Source organism: Drosophila simulans, chromosome 2R, assembly GCF_016746395.2.
Source record: "Drosophila simulans strain w501 chromosome 2R, Prin_Dsim_3.1, whole genome shotgun sequence".
Taxonomy (NCBI): domain Eukaryota; kingdom Metazoa; phylum Arthropoda; class Insecta; order Diptera; family Drosophilidae; genus Drosophila; species Drosophila simulans.
In genome coordinates, this window is record NC_052521.2 from 5,598,431 (window position 1) to 5,615,076 (window position 16,646).

General features: G+C 44.4%; 1 protein-coding gene and 1 long non-coding RNA gene across 7 annotated transcripts; one reads left to right on the forward strand and one right to left on the reverse strand.

Annotated features, from left to right (window-relative positions):
• The first annotated feature begins 5,302 nt into the window (after positions 1-5,302).
• LOC6733516 (protein peanut) lies at positions 5,303-7,822 on the forward strand. The gene has a single exon (XM_039291844.1). It carries the CDS (start codon positions 5,533-5,535, stop codon positions 7,150-7,152), a length of 1,620 nt encoding a protein of 539 aa, XP_039147778.1. The 5' UTR covers positions 5,303-5,532; the 3' UTR covers positions 7,153-7,822.
• Positions 7,823-10,584: 2,762 nt separating this feature from the next.
• On the reverse strand, positions 10,585-13,706 carry LOC27207374. Of its 6 annotated transcripts, none has more exons than XR_006541547.1 (5): positions 13,249-13,706; positions 12,651-13,050; positions 12,435-12,591; positions 11,755-11,873; positions 10,585-11,694 (listed from the first exon to the last, which is right to left on the reverse strand). It is a non-coding gene; the product is annotated as an uncharacterized LOC27207374 (long non-coding RNA). The 6 variants fall into 6 exon arrangements; XR_006541545.1 differs by having other exon boundaries at positions 11,755-12,243; XR_006541549.1 differs by having other exon boundaries at positions 10,585-11,074; positions 11,362-12,243.
• Between the last annotated feature and the right edge of the window lie 2,940 nt (positions 13,707-16,646).

The window sequence follows — 16,646 nt, forward strand, 5'->3', positions numbered from 1 at the left end:
TTTAGTAGGTATTCCCAGGCAGGCAGAGTTGCCGAGTCAACGAATTGCGGATTCCAGGGGATTAGTGGAAATAGGAGCTTAACTCAAGTAAACGAGACTAAGTCGAGTCTGATCGAGAAACAACACAACATTCGGTTAAGCCAAGTCATTAGCCTTTAGCTCGACGAAACCCACCAAATGTAGGTGTTTTTATTTTAAAATTCAGAAAGCATTATTGGATATTAAATAATTTTGAGGGAAATTAAGCATTAATATTAAGATCATTATCATTAATGAACTTTTATACGGTTACAATTTAATAAAAATTTATAACTAAATTTAATCTTTTAATTCGTGCCCAAGTCGATTTAATACTCAATCTATTTTTATAGAATATGCATATATTTTGCTATAATAATACAAAACTAATATTAATCGTATCCCAATATTAATACTTTTAAAGAATCGATTAACGCAATAGTTATAACAAAAATATTAACTATATTCAGAGAATTAACAATGATTCATAAATTCTTAAATATTTGAAATTTTCTTTTGCAAAGCCAAAAGTCTTTAGGTCCTAAAAAATGTATCAACTGAGATTTTGTTTAAATTATCAGTGAGTAGCATTATTCGCGACAGATGTTCTATGTGTCCGTTTCTCTTTTGGGTGGCTGATGGCACATTTAGTCGCACAGATTTCACCCTTGGCAAGGACAAACTTGATCAATGCCCGGCGAATGATTTGCAATTCATTAAGGAGAACTCCTTGGCAATTGTTCGACGCAGCTGCCGCAACCCCCGTGGCAACCCAACCCCCTTGCAAGGCGAAATCCTTAGTTTCAAATTCTTCGCTCTTGCCTGGCCGGCTCATCGCCAGGAGCGTCTTAAGGGGGTTGCTTGGGTTTTGGGACGGAATCGCGACTTGCAATGGATCGGACTCGGACCTGGATCGGGACTCAGGGTCGGGGTCAATCATTACGGAGCTTACCTGGCTGGGCCAATTTTTATAGCCGATCCCCGGCATATTTTCCTTTTTCAGGCAAATTTATTACTTTACGATGTTGGCAGGATTACGACCAAAGGAGTTGTCAATAACCACGGACGCGGGTCTTGCGCCAGCTGACAGCTGACGTAGATCTACCTATGGACCGATTTGGGGAGTTTTGGGTGGGATCGTAAACGTATTGCGCCGCCTGGCAACCCTGGTTGTGCAAAGTGATCCCTCGCCGCCTGAGCGTAAATCCCGTGTTGAGCAATAATCTGTGGCGATCATCCATCATGCACAAGCTCTGCAGCACTGATCCGATGTCAACTTTCGTAAATTGAATAAATGCCACCGCTACGATTGACCAACTAAACCATCCACAGCAACTAAGCCATGGGGTTCGGCTGAATTCTGCACTGATGAGCACATCACCCTGCTTAATGGCGATCACTTTGGCTCCTTTGAACGCCGCAAATTTGGCAAACATTTTCCCACGAAACCCGAAATAAGCACGATGAGCTGGCAGAATGTAAAAGTGCCATGGGCCAGGGAGAAGAAGCCTCAGAACCATCCGACATATGTGGATCAATCGTCTGGCGAAACGTGCAGAGTCTGCAGAGCTTCTTCAGAAACTGAAAATTGAAATTCTATAACGAAGAAACCAGGCAGAAATCAAAGTTCAATATCAGCCCCAAACGCCGCTGCTGCTGTGGCTTCTCCTCTTTCTTTCCTTCCTTTTTTCTTTATTCCCGGCCCAGGGATCAAGGTAAACGCCATTTAGTGTGGCACGATCGCTGCCGATCGGTAGCCAGGCTTGTATCTGTATCTGTCAGTACGATGTGTACTGTGTCTGCCGGTCCTCCTTTTTGGGGCTTCCCGGGCTCGGATCCTCGGTGCGTCGTTCCCAACGCACGATTTACACATTAAAACACTTTAATTTTTATTGTACACCCGGTCGGCTGGGAGCTTCGATCTGTCGACCAGTGACGATCTACTTCCCTCTTTTTTAATCAATTCTGAGGGCACCGGCGGACTAAGACGGAGATGGAGACCTTTCTCAACCTCAAATTAGTGACTTTGGGGGTATGTATTTTTAGCTGTGGGAACTGCAGTTATTACTTGGGGTGTGCTAGCTGCAACGCCCCCGCACCTCTCATTCACACACATACGTAGATATGCACCAGAAATAATGAGCATGAAAAATATGAAACGGTAGCAAATGTGTGAACTGATCCAAACGGAACTAAACCCAAGTGGATTGCGGATGCGGGGGCAGGAATAGAACTCCTCCTTTGGCCAAGATATATGTTGATTTAAATGAATTCCTTGTTGATTTTTATGGCGCTTAGCGACGAGGGGAAACCTGAGTGAAGTGTGCGGTCTGCGGGGCATTAGAAGTCGTGACGGGCCGCCCAACTATTTGATTGTTTCTTCCTGCTGTGGGAGATTTCATTTTTATGAATTTGATAAATGGCCAGCCAGGAGTCGGGCTAATAACTGGAAAGTTCTTTCTGACAGACTCCAAAAAGGGGGATATGCATTCTTCACCCAAAAAAAGCAAATGATGCCATAATTTATATGCTGAGAAAGGGGAGTAGTCACACTTGCTTGCGGTGGTTGCTTTTGGCGGTTTTATCGCCTTTAGTTATATTTGGCTGCACAATCTAACTTAAATATTTAAAACTTTTTGCCCTTATAAGAAAATTTAAAGTTTATTGACAAACAAGCCAATCATATTGGAACCCAACATGTTTTTAGGTATAGGGATCTGATATTTCTTTATAGAACTTGAATAACAATCCTCATTATTGCCAAACATTTTTTTTATTTTAATAGAACCCCTTAGGTTGATATCTTTAACTGTATGTTACCATAAGCTATTGGACTTCAGGAACACTTCCACCTTTATTAGGCGTACCCTAAATAACTAGCACACATGATGGACTGGGTCGACTGCCGATTATTGATCCCATTGATTGGTGACCCATGCCAGCTGATGTAACGGTCACTTGGAGGATCAGCTGCTCCTAAGCCAACATTTGCACTAAACTGTCCTTGCTCTCGTGCCAAGGATTGGCACAGCTGCCGACTCCATTCTCCCGGCTGCATCCCCCGCCACTTCTTCGGGCCACCAGAACAATGGACTTGGCCCGGACAATGGTCGGCGCTAAGGAAAAGTGACTTTTCAGGGGCGCACGGGGTTTTCCTCTGGCTTCTAGCGGGCCCTAATTGCTGGCAAACATCTTACATAATATTGAAGAAGATGCGTCTCCGAATGGATTTCGTATGGAGTGTGCCTGATGCGAAACAGCTGCTCAAGATCTCAAAACTATGAACACGAGGAAGGGTTGCGGGGAGATTAGGTGGGATTTGTTCGCTGTAAAGATTTGCGGTTGCAGTTGCGGTGGCACATTTCAAGACCCAACATCTGTCGTAAAAAACGTCTAGTTTCGAATCCCCAGCCAAAGATGAAATGTACTTAGCATTAATGAATACGATAATAGAAAATCAACTTTTTAGTGTTCTAAAAAAATCACGCACATGTTGATAGTTAAAGATGCAACAAAAAATTTGTCTCAAGTAAAGGTACATATGTATGTATAAATAATTTTTTTTGCCAGGGTTTTGAAACTATGTCCTTATTATTCAGAGTCTACATAATACACAGCCTAAGTTTTGCAATTTTAATAAATTAAATTTACAAGACTAAATGAATAAAATCGACTTTCTCTATATGTTTTAGGTTAATCAAATGGTCTTAAATGTTAAATGTGTTAAATAAAGTTTAATAAAAAATAAAAACATTTATTAAGTATATTTTTATAACAAAAAATATGTATAGAGAACATTAAATTCAATCGACAATCAAATTAGTAAGAAAACAAGAAATTAAACAAGGGGATCTCTAGCCACAAAATTCCCCAGAACTTCCCTCGATTTACCTTTTCCCTTGACGACAACAACTGTAAATCTTCCAATAAGTACAGTCATCCCCTAGGGTAAAAATCGAGCCAACGCGAGTCATATCAATTCATAAATGCATATTAATTCCGATAGAGGCTAAAATTAAAACAGGAGTCGCCGTGGAATAATGTGAGAAAAAAACTTTCTCACGATCACCTTGATGTCGCGCAGACGGCGTTTGGTGGAAATCCACGTGCAAAAGGGGGAAGTTCGGAAGCAAGGAAGGCTGGATGGCAGGAAGGAAGGAAACCACCACCACCAAGCAGGCGGAGTAGGACGCAGGACCCTCTTAATGGTGGTGGTTAGTACCTCCCTCTCCCCCTACCACACCCCCTGCACCAGTGACGATCGCCAGAAGTGCATGAGAATTTAAATTACAAACAAACAGAAACATAAACGCAGAGCGCACAATCAGCGGGCTTTGTCCGTGTGCGTGTGTGCATCGGCATGCGATGACGCGTAGAGGGAGGGGGAGAGAGGGTGCCAGGACGAGGCGTGTGTGGGAACTTTCGACGAGGACACTCGAGCATGAAGCGGGTCAAACGACAGAGGCCAGTTATTATCCAGCTCCTTTTTATGGCACTTCTCACACGCCCACAAGGGGCGTTAGTTAGCTCACTAACCTCTTTTCAAACAGAGTCGAATGGAATTATAGCAAGTGTGAGAGAGAAGCGAAAGTCGCGTTCTCAGCGTCACAATAACAACACCCACGCGACAGAAGCATCTTTAGTTCTCAGCGAGAGAGATAAGCTCAGCTTCCTCTTCTTCTTTCTCTGCTCCTTCTGCTGCTCTCACGGGCATGCGCAACATTGCAACAAAAATTCAAGGGAACCCGTAACCACAAAAGTCATGGGCGTAGTGATTGATAGGGGCCAGAACAATTTTATTTAAAAACTCGTGTTTGTGTACCATGGAAATTAATTCCCTATAAAAATGGACAAACATAAACTGGAAATGTTTTAAAATAAATATAGTTCGATATGTAGTAAAAACCCCTAGTTATCCACCCCTGCTTCAAGCAAAAGTCAAAGTCATCTAGACGGATAATTTCTTCCTGTGCATCAGCGGGCGATTGTAATGCGATCCGTGGCCACTCAAGAGCAGTCATTCGGGCCAGAAATCTGGAATCCCAAGTGCTGGGACACATGAATGCGTTTCATTGCCTATTTTTAAACATAACATTCCATTTCAAGTGATAAGGCCAGCAGAAAACAGTTCTCTTTGCCCGTTTGCATGTGCATTGCTGCGCCAGTGTGCGTGTGTGTATCTCTGGGTGTATGTGTGGCATTACTCATGCGCTCTCACTCCAAGCGTCGTTTGGTATATTCGCGGCTCTCGTGCGGTATTTTCCAGGGTCACACTGCGCCTGAGCTGGGGCGTTGTTGTTGCCTGCGAGAGCGGAGCAGAAGTATTAATCGCGTTGCAGCGCACGGTCCTACTGACACAGAAAATGCAAGAAAAGTAAGAGCGAAAAGAGCTGGCGTAGGCGTGACAAAAGCGGTGAAAAAGCAACGGTTCTGTGCAAGCAAAGTGAATAAATACAGTGAAGCCCACCTGCGAACGAATATCGAAGGCTCAAAGGCGAATTTGGCGCTATTCCAATGAATAGTCCTCGCTCAAACGCGGTCAATGGCGGCAGCGGCGGCGCCATCTCCGCTCTGCCCAGCACTCTGGCCCAACTGGCGCTGCGCGACAAGCAGCAGGCTGCGTCGGCATCGGCGTCCTCTGCCACGAACGGCAGCGGCGGCAGCGAGTCCTTAGTGGGCGTCGGTGGCCGACCGCCCAATCAGCCGCCCAGTGTGCCAGTGGCCGCCAGTGGCAAGCTGGACACCAGCGGCGGAGGCGCCTCCAACGGCGACTCGAACAAACTGACCCACGATCTGCAGGAGAAGGAGCACCAGCAGGCGCAGAAGCCACAGAAGCCACCGCTACCGGTGCGCCAGAAGCCCATGGAGATCGCCGGCTATGTGGGCTTCGCCAACCTGCCCAATCAGGTCTATCGCAAGGCCGTCAAGCGGGGATTCGAGTTCACCCTGATGGTGGTGGGAGCCAGTGGGCTGGGCAAGTCGACGCTGATCAACTCCATGTTCCTGTCGGACATCTACAACGCGGAACAGTATCCGGGCCCCTCGCTGCGTAAAAAGAAGACCGTGGCCGTGGAGGCCACCAAAGTGATGCTCAAGGAGAACGGCGTCAATCTGACACTCACGGTGGTGGACACACCCGGATTCGGTGATGCCGTGGACAACAGCAACTGCTGGGTGCCCATCCTGGAGTACGTGGATAGCAAGTACGAGGAGTACCTGACCGCCGAGTCGCGGGTGTACCGCAAAACCATTTCGGACAGCCGGGTGCACTGCTGCCTCTACTTCATAGCGCCATCGGGACACGGACTCCTGCCGCTGGACATTGCCTGCATGCAGAGCCTGTCGGACAAGGTGAATTTGGTGCCGGTGATCGCCAAGGCGGACACCATGACGCCCGACGAGGTGCATCTATTCAAGAAGCAGATCCTCAACGAGATCGCCCAGCACAAGATCAAGATCTACGACTTCCCCGCCACGCTGGAGGATGCGGCCGAGGAGGCCAAGACCACGCAGAATCTGCGCAGCCGAGTGCCATTCGCGGTGGTGGGTGCCAACACCATCATCGAGCAGGACGGAAAGAAGGTGCGGGGTAGGCGTTATCCCTGGGGCCTGGTGGAGGTGGAGAACCTGACGCATTGCGACTTCATAGCGCTGCGCAACATGGTCATACGCACGCACCTGCAGGACCTCAAGGACGTGACGAACAACGTCCACTACGAGAACTACCGCTGCCGAAAGCTATCCGAACTGGGACTGGTGGACGGCAAGGCCAGGCTGTCCAACAAGAACCCACTCACCCAGATGGAGGAGGAGAAGCGGGAGCACGAGCAGAAGATGAAGAAGATGGAGGCGGAGATGGAGCAGGTGTTCGACATGAAGGTCAAGGAGAAGATGCAGAAGCTCAGGGACTCGGAGCTGGAGCTGGCGCGGCGACACGAGGAGCGCAAGAAGGCGCTGGAGCTGCAGATCCGGGAGCTGGAGGAGAAGAGGCGCGAGTTCGAGCGCGAGAAGAAGGAGTGGGAGGATGTCAACCACGTGACGCTGGAGGAGCTCAAGCGACGCAGCCTGGGGGCCAACAGCAGCACGGACAATGTGGATGGCAAGAAGGAGAAGAAAAAGAAGGGTCTGTTCTAAGTCAACACGCTCAAAACCCCCATTCCCCCGACCTTCTTCCGCTCCCCGTATACTTAAGCGCTAATCTCGAGAACAAAGCAAACGAAAACCCTAGCGTATCCTATTCTTATTCCTACCACATAAAGTAATTCGAAAAGTGCATAAATATATCTATTGTTGGGCCCAGCCGCCCCACAAGGCTTCTATTCGCACAGCAATCGTCCAGCGACGACGTTGCATTTGTTTTCTACATACTATACAAGTACATATAACACATAGCAGTTGCAGTATTTTACCAATATATATCCACGCATTACTTGACGAAACACATTTGCTAGCCTAATGAATTGAACACGCAAACGAATTAAATCGGAGACAGTAACAAACGGTATTTGCAAAATACTTAAGTATCTTAAAGCCTAATCACAATAAAAATCTAAGCAGAATGTACGAGTGCGAGGCGAAATTGATCCTAAAATTAAATATAACGATTAACGAATCCATGTATAACGTATGCTATTGATATTGATATTGTAATTGTATTTTACCTATTATGCATAAAGTCATTGAACACCCGAACACACACACCAGCAGGACAAAAGCCGCAAGCGCAGCAGAAAACATCAAGAAACAAAATATACTCTTGCATTTTACAAAATAAAGTCTTCTCCTTAGTTTAACTACATAAAAACCGAAAAGAATTCCATATTGACTTCGTTGTTTACTCAACTGCGGCGGAACGGGTGCGCTTGCCACACGTCTGGGTATGATCGGCATGGCGATGGATATGGCGATTTGGATATGACGATTACATTCCCCAATCTCTGACTAATTTCTTAGTTACCCATGAGCTAATGGATGAGTCATTCCGCAGGAGCATTGGCTGGGAACGTGGCTCGAGTCAAGCGGATAGGTAAATCACTCGCCGCAAACAATTAAAAGTGTTTACCCCGTATTTATGTACAGATGATGCATATTGGACCAGTGAAAACTAACGAGAACAGTTGGTGGTGCCACCTAAAAGTAGCATGCTCTTCGTTTCCTAAGAAATACCCTTTATGCAGGTCTTGCCCATATGCGACTCAAGCAATTCCGAAAAGCCCGACACTCCCTATATACAATCTTTCGCCTTATGTGGTCACAATTTAGGTCAGAATAATAGGTATTCATCGCAGTTGGTAGCAATGAGCTTTATTTTGCGAAAATCAAGATAATATCAGATAAGATAAGTTGATTTCCGTGATGTACATAAATATTGGATCAGTTTAGTCATATCACAATACCATTACTTCTGGGAAGTACATGATCTCGTTGTCTGATGTTATCCAAATGTTATCAAGACTAACTACTAGTTTCTTGGCCGATATTGTTTACACAAGAAAGTACTGCATTTTCGCTGGTTGGTTCTTCACTTGAAATTGCTTTCTAAATGCCCCAGACACCCAGCTTTATTGAGAGACATGTGTGCATGGATATTTAATTTATGCACAAAAATTAATCCATAACCCAATTGGAAGGCACTCAATTAGAGCCGTATAAAGCGTAAAATGAAAATCCATTGGTGAAAGACGTCGAAGAAATATGGAGCGAGAGTTGGCAGAGGGGCGGTGGGTGGTGGTCGGTTTGCGGCAGGAGGGGTGGCAATCAAGATATAGATATGCCTGTGTGCGCGTGTGTGTGTGTCGAGTATGTAAGTCAACAACGTTGACGCAGCACTTAACTCAACTCGAAGCAATTGGCTTTGGCGATCAATGAACGCAACACCAAAGAAGAAGAAGCGGCGTGCACTGAACAAAATCTATTTGAAATATGTCGATTTTCTGAAATTTGTTGTATTGTTTTTATTTTCTTAGATTGAAATAGTCCTGGTTAATGAAATATGATATAAAAAGAATTTCTTTTTTCAAAAGAAGAATTGATTTTATTGATCAGATGCGATCAATATTGTGTGATATGTTTATTATTTACTCAAATATCTCTCACCAATTCTTTTAACCCTCAAAAGCTCATAACCCTGTTTTTTCGAGTGTATTAAAGTGGAGTTCGTTTCGCTGCTGTTTTTAGGACGATGACTCAAGTACACAGCACAGGGGTGTCGGTTGGGAAGGGGGTGAGAGGGTAGGTGAGTGAGTGTGTGTGGAGAATGAGAGCACAACATGCCGTTTGTTTTCGCTTGTGGGTGAACTTTATGTGGCGTCCATCTGGTGAGAGTGTGTGCGTGCGTAAAAGGAACACCCTGTTACGGGGTTTGCCACGCTTGTGGACGGCATTCCTGCACGTCAAACGCAAAAAAAGACCGATCCCAACCAACGCAAGTCAAACGCTTAAGATCAAAAACAAATGTTGACCGTTTCTAACGAGCCGGCACATTGTAGACAGAGAGAGAGTATAACATAGGAAAACTGAGCCCTCTTCTCTCCCACACACACCCACATCAGTATGACACACTTACGCTTACGTGACTGCGAGAGAGAGAACAGCAGAGTTGCGCATGCGTATTACCAAAGACACTAGAATTTCTGAGATTTATTTTATTTTTAAAATTTTCTTAAATTAAAATAGTACTGTTTAATAAAATATGATATGAAAAGAATTTCTACTTTCAAAAGAAGAATTCATTTTATTGATCAGATGCGATCATTAGTGTGTGATATGTTTATTATTTACTCAAATATCTCTCACTGATTCTTTTAACCCTCAAAAGCTCATACCCTTGTTTTTTTTCGAGTGTATTAAAGTGGAGTTCGTTTTGCTGCTGTTTTTAGGACGATGACTCAAGTACACAGCACAGGGGTGTCGGTTGGGAAGGGGGTGAGAGGGTAGGTGAGTGAGTGTGTGTGTGTGGGGAGAATGAGAGCACAACAGGCCGTTTGTTTTCGCTTGTGGGTGAACTTTATGTGGCGTCCATCTGGTGAGAGTGTGTGCGTGCGTAAAAGGAACACCCTGTTACGGCGTTTGCCGCGCTTGTGGACGGCATTCCTGCACGTCAAACGCAAAAAAGACCGATCCCAACCAACGCAAGTCAAACGCTTAAGATCAAAAACAAATGTTGACCGTTTCTAACGAGCCGGCACATTGTAGACAGAGAGAGTATAACACAGGAAAACTGAGCCCTCTTCTCTCCCACACACACCCACATCACTCTGACACACTTACGCTTACGTGACTGCGAGAGAGAGAGAGAACAGCAGAGTTGCGCATGCGCATTACTCTTAGTTTCACAATGATCGAGGGTATGAACAGTTATTGTTTGCTTTGGTGCCGTTTAAATACCTCATATTCTTCAAATTTCTTTCTCTATATTTCGATATTTTGAATAGGTTTTTATTTATTATATTTATTCGGTCTGGAAAATAACAAGCTAGCCCAGCAAATAATAACATAAGAGGATCTTTAAAATATTTTTAAACTGATTATTTCTTGAATTATAGGGTAACAATAAATCTCTTCAACCAAGTGTTTAAATGCATTTTTATTTGAGATTTCCGTTTTACAGCTTTAAATTGTCTTTATACGATTTCCTCCATGTCAAATGGCAATGGGAAGTGATTTTAATAGACTGGTTGGTTGGTTCATTGGTTTGATTGTTTGTTTGGTTTTCTTACATTTCCCATTCCAATCCCCCATGCGCCCCCCATTCGCATCGACTCAATGTCACAGTGATAAGGGCGCCTTCCTCGGTCTGTTTCCTTTGCTTTATGATTGCTCCTATACATACAATATTTTCTTGTTTACAATGCAAATAAATTGAGATCGTGCGGGCAGCGATCGAGACGTTCTATCAGCTTTATGCAACACTTGTGGGAACGCAACTGCGAGGCGTTGATAAAACCGCTGGGTCCATAAATTATCCGGCGCGACTAGATAAACAAACACTTGTTGGAACTGACACATATTTGTTTGGGTGCCTTAAATACACTCTCATTCGCTCAGTTCACCCAATCTGCAGAGGTCAGTTAACATTTTAATTTAGGAGTCAAAGCATCGAGAAGAACAGTGAAATTTTGCTAGGGAAGTTACTTTTAAAAAGATAGATTATTTAATGTATAGAGAAAGTGATTGGTTAGGGAATCAGCTGAAGGACCTGAGAGTGGACAAAGTCCGCCCGTCTGCGTGTGGTCCTCTATCCTGCCCGCAATCGGAAGTGATTGTGCTTCACATCCGTTTGTCTCTATTTCGATCCCATAGCGGTAAAATTTAATTCACCGTCTTCTACTTCTTTTTCCTCACCCGCAATCCGTGTGCCTCTCTTCGTTCGTCCTTTCATTGTCCTTTTTTTGATTTCCGCTACGCTTGCGCGTGAAGCGTGCACAACATCCGCTCTCCACTTCCCTTTGCTTTCCGCAAATCGTCCGTTCGCTTTTGTTGTGCATTTTACAGTTGGAATATCCCGATTCCGATTGCCAACATCCTGGGAATCGCAGCGATGCACAGGTGATCCCGCTATCTGGCAATTCATTTGCGAAGGTGTGAAAATATCTTTCGGATTCAGATAGTTTTGAGGGTGGATTTTGGGCCATTGTTGGTATTGTTCTGTTTCCGATTGTGGGAAGAACTGGAATTCTTCAGTTTTTAATTGAGTTGTTTATGCGAAACTGATCAAATAATTCATATATCGTTTACCCGCTTCTTAATAGAGATGTGAATAACTCAAGGAATTTAATTGCCACAGCATTTCAATAAGACAAGCATCATTTTCGATTCCAATTGCATGCGGCACATCTAGAGGTGGGGTTCACCTACTAATGTACAGATTTTTGCACTTTTTCTTCACTTTCGGACAGCCATTTATCCCACAATCTGTCAGGCCACTTGACACATGGTCTCACGAACACTAACCGCACAATTATGGCTCTTAAACGCTGCCAACAATGCGACGCCACAAAGGACACAGAGGAAAAAATCAAAACTGAAAGGGCTATTTCGGGTATAATTTCATGTAATTGGGGACAGTTGGCGACGAGCAGATTTGTGGTCTGCCATCCTGACCCTGGGAACAGATTTCCCTGGCCATCGACAGTTGCCCCGGTCGGTTATGCAAACCCAATTTGGGTCACTAACATTTCCAGTGGGCATGGCGTCTGTTCACATTGTGGCAGTTCGTCAAGTGACCTGAAAGTAGGTTAGCTTGATGGGATGCTGATGCTTTTGCCGAGCTTCCGAGGGTGCAGTGGTGCCCCCAAGGGGGCTTTCAAAAGCTGATGCACTGTAATGTTGTGCTAAGCTGGATATACATACATATATAAATATTAAAATATTTATATGTATACTTATATCAAATAGAAGCATTTATACTTGCTCACCTTGTGCATCTGTGCATTATTAGACATTTATGGTATACTTTGTTGTTTATAATTTTATAATTTTATCAGAATTTGTAGTGAGTCAACCGCCTTGCTTGCATATGACAAACCTTGACTGTAATCTTTGTGACACATTTTACACGTTTATAAAGGCCACCTAAGAACGGGTAATATGGTTTATATCGAGTTTGAATGATTCAATTCCGCTTTTATTACCAATCCTGACAGCTTTTCCGATTTGTTCAAAATATGCCACTTAAAAGTTTGACATGGGGAACTGTAGATAGGATCCCCCTCTGTCGGACGACCCTGTGACCTTTTGTGATGCATCTTGGCTTGTGCCACCCTTTCTTTTTGTGTGCTGGCCTGCTCCATTGAATGTCTCTGCATGCTGAGTGCTGCTCATCCTCTGTGGATGTCGGCCGGATTGTCGGTGCCCCGTCCCCAGAATCCCCTGTCCAAAGAACCCCCTCAAACGCATCAGCATCCATTCAATGCGAGTCTGTGCTCATAATTGATGTTCAAATAGCTGGTGAATGGTGATGCAAGCGCTGCTGCTGCAGAGACACTTGCCACAGATTTGTGTTGTGCTGCTCTCGATTGTGACACGTTGGCACTGCGGCATTATTATTATTATTATTATTGTTATTCATGCTGCAAATCGGGCAGATGATGGTTTTGTATAGCCACATTAAATTGATTTAATTAGGCTGAATTAGACAGCGGAAATGATAGGAGTGGGCGACTTTCTGAAACGTGGCACACGTGCCAGGAAGCTATCATCTGCCGAAGAGCAATGAGGAAAATACGTTACTTTCTGCAATGCGCGAAGAAGCAAAGGATCCCGCACAAAAGAGGGTCCCCTCTTCGCCGGCAGGATCCTCCTTAAGAGCTGCAAGGAGCGCTCTCTCTTTCGGGGTTGCAGTTGCACATTGAGCTGCAGCGTCGTCCTGTTTGAGTAATTGTTATCGGTGATCCTGAAACGAACGTTACTTTGAGCCCTAGGCCCGGTGTTCTTTTCCTGGCACGCGCCAAAGTCTCCCCCACTCCGTTCTGCTTCGAACAGCTGCTCTTCCTTTTTTACCGAGTCCTGCAGGACATTTCATAGTAATTGAAGTGCCAGCCCGGCTTCTTTTTTTAGCTGATCCCCCGAATCTGTGAGAAAGGTAGCACTGCTAAGACTCAAATCTGACAGAATGTGTCACTATGTTTTTTGAAATATTTCAGATCTTCTTTACAACCAACTAAATTATTTGTATGAAGGGTCACTAACAACTGTCAATACGTAGTGATATTTTTAAAATAAAGCTGACACTTGGGCTAACAAATTTTTGGCTGCTGTAAAAAATTATAATTGGAAAATATCTTCAAAACAAAATAAATTTAAATTGATTCATAGGCTGGTTACAGTTCATTTCAAGGTCTTAGAATTTGCTGCTATGATATATGACCTTTATGATATATTGAATCATAAACTAGAACTTATAATCTATTCAAAGTCTTATTATGTAAATACCCTTAAAGTGGTTAATATTAGAGAATAAATATTTATGGTAAATATGTAATAAAATGAGTGATAAAAAGCACAATTAATTTTACAATTCCACATGGGAAGCACTTAATTCTTTCTGATCAAAACTCGTTCTTTTAAGAGCTACACAGACTCAAATACTCTAGCTCACTCGGATGTGGCACTCCACTCAAGGAACAACTCAAAGCCGAACTCAACTCTCATCCTTGCTAAGGATACAGGGCGTGAAATGTCTCAGCCTCGGAATTCCGGCGAACACAGCGGCAGAGCAAAGTTCTCTAACCATTTTCATGGTTGCCAGCAAATTATCTATTCGGGGTTTTCTGGACGCGGGGTTTAGGGCGAAAACCGAGCAACGCTGACCACAGCAAGTGTCGCCGTTGGCCAAAGGACACTCCCCGGAAGAGAACGAGAAGCAGAAGGACGAGGAGGAGGAAAGCGGGATCCTTGGCCACTCATAAACGCATTATGCATGCCACCTTGGGGGGTGCACGGTTCACAATTTTGCAGTTTTCGTGGTGAATGTGCAAAAGTGTCTATAAAACCATAACGCGTTTTCCCGGAAAAGCGGGCGAAATCAGGTAACGCCCTCGACTGACTCTGGCTGGGCCAGTGTTTTGACAATCTCCCTTTCTTTGAGGGATTTTTGTAGGTGGGTCATAAAGCGATTATGATTGGGAAAATTCGTTTTTTCGCCTTTTGGGAGGAAAGTAAAAAGTAATTAGGGGCATTGTTAGAACGACTTCGTTCTACATAAGTAAACTATTAATTTAACATATCGCTCAGCCAGAACGAATCGAAGCCAGTTTGCCTGAGGTCAGAAACGGAAGGGATCGTCCGGATAGCATGGATAGCATGGATCGCCTGGATCGCCTGGATCGCATGGCAACTCGTGACCAGGTGTGCGCCAAGTCGTGTGACGACATCGCAGCACACAACACATATATCTGCGCAGACCTTTTTATGCATATGCTATAGACGCAACTCCACCCCGTCGCCTTAGAAAATCTCCTTAAAAAACGAGCAAAAGTTTGCTGAGCATGCGCAGCTCAGAAGTCTCCACCCCTTGGTAACTTGGCTTTGTCTCGATAAATCTTTTGCGAAATGTACAATCAGGGGGTTGGTTGGAAAACAGAGCCGACGGAGAAAGGGGCTTCGGAGGTTGCCAGGGGTCGCTGAGGCGCAACGACCTTTCCGCGTTCCGGGGGTTTTCTTTGCTTTTGCAGCTGTTGTTTTTGCTCGAACGAAAGATTTTCGTCAAGACACCCCGAAAATAAAAAAACAGTCTTGGTTGTGTGCAACGCGTGTGAAAGTTCTGCAGCTCCTTGGTTCCGCACTGGATCCGTATTCCTGGCCACGCTTCAGCCATTTTGTTCAGCATTCTCCGGCTTTTGGGAAGCCAATTCCCGATCTGGTTGCGGCGCACAAGAAACCCGTCCTTGGGTGGGGGGAATGTGGCAGAAGCGTGTGCTCCGGGATCTAGGGGAGAAAACGGGCTCTCAGGCTGTGGCAACAAAAGAAGTTCGCCGAGGAAATTACAGTTCCTGCGAAGCGAGCTAAATGTCGTAAATTTTGGATTCATTCTAAAACAGCAGGCAGCAAAGAATCCCCATTTATTTTGGCATAAACTCGTATTGAGGGGCAAACAAGATTGCGCAACAAAAGGGATCTCCCATGGGTTTGTGGCAAATCACCCGTGATGAATTATATATTAAAATATTTTATATGCGTCATTAGAATTGTTTTTTATTTGAGAAAATGTATAGATTTTTCTTAAATTTGAATCAGATAGATTAATGTTCCTTAGTATCAAATAGTTTTTAAATCGAAACTGATTTTAAATTTCAGAAATACAACTCTGCGATGGGAGTCTGCAATGCACGTCACTTCTTTATTAATGTTAATTTGTCTTATTTAGTTTATTCAATGCTTTCATTTCCTTGTAACTGAAAGCTAAGTTGCTATTCATTTCATATGAATATCAATTTTGTTTGTTGAAAAGTTATACTCTCTGCCAGGTTCGATAAAATGACAGTCTTCCTGTCCAGACAGACCTTGGGCTGTTCTAGTTCTCGGCTTGCTCATTAATGTCTCTGAGCACTTACGGCTAAATCGTCGGCCAAGTCAATGTAAACAAATCCGCGACCTTGATGGGCGCGCTAATGGCTTTATATGGCACTCCCATTCGCACTGTGCGAGTGCATAATGTGCGATGCAGTGTCCTCGGCTCAAGGCTACGGTTTATGATTTGGCGAATTTCCAGCGGCGGAGTTCCGTGTAAGGGCTCGAAAGGATGCGATGCGCAAAGTTGACGGCAGAACTGCTTGCGAGGAAGGACTGTGGGTCAAAAGGATGCAAGAAAGGATAACTTTATGGGCCGCTCGTAAAGACCGTTTGAGCATTGGACAATATGAGCAATGGGTGATTATTTGTTTTGGTCACAATAAAGACGGCGGGTGGCAAGGATAATGCAAGGATATCCTTTTGCATCCTCAAGCCATTAGCACGACGATTAGCGGCTTGTACATCGGTACATTCGGCGGATGGAAGGGCTGAGTGAAACTTCCAGGAATCGAAGGAACCTTTTACCGATTCTCCGCGCAATTTTTTAGTTTTGCGTAAAAAATGCAGCTAGATTTGCATAAAAAACGCTTGTCAACGGTTTGAGGAATCAGTTCGAA

What these genes read in the sequence shown, in the direction of transcription:
- LOC6733516 (XM_039291844.1), top strand. Translation starts at nt 5,533, where the DNA reads ATGAATAGTCCTCGCTCAAACGCGGTCAATGGCGGCAGCGGCGGCGCC.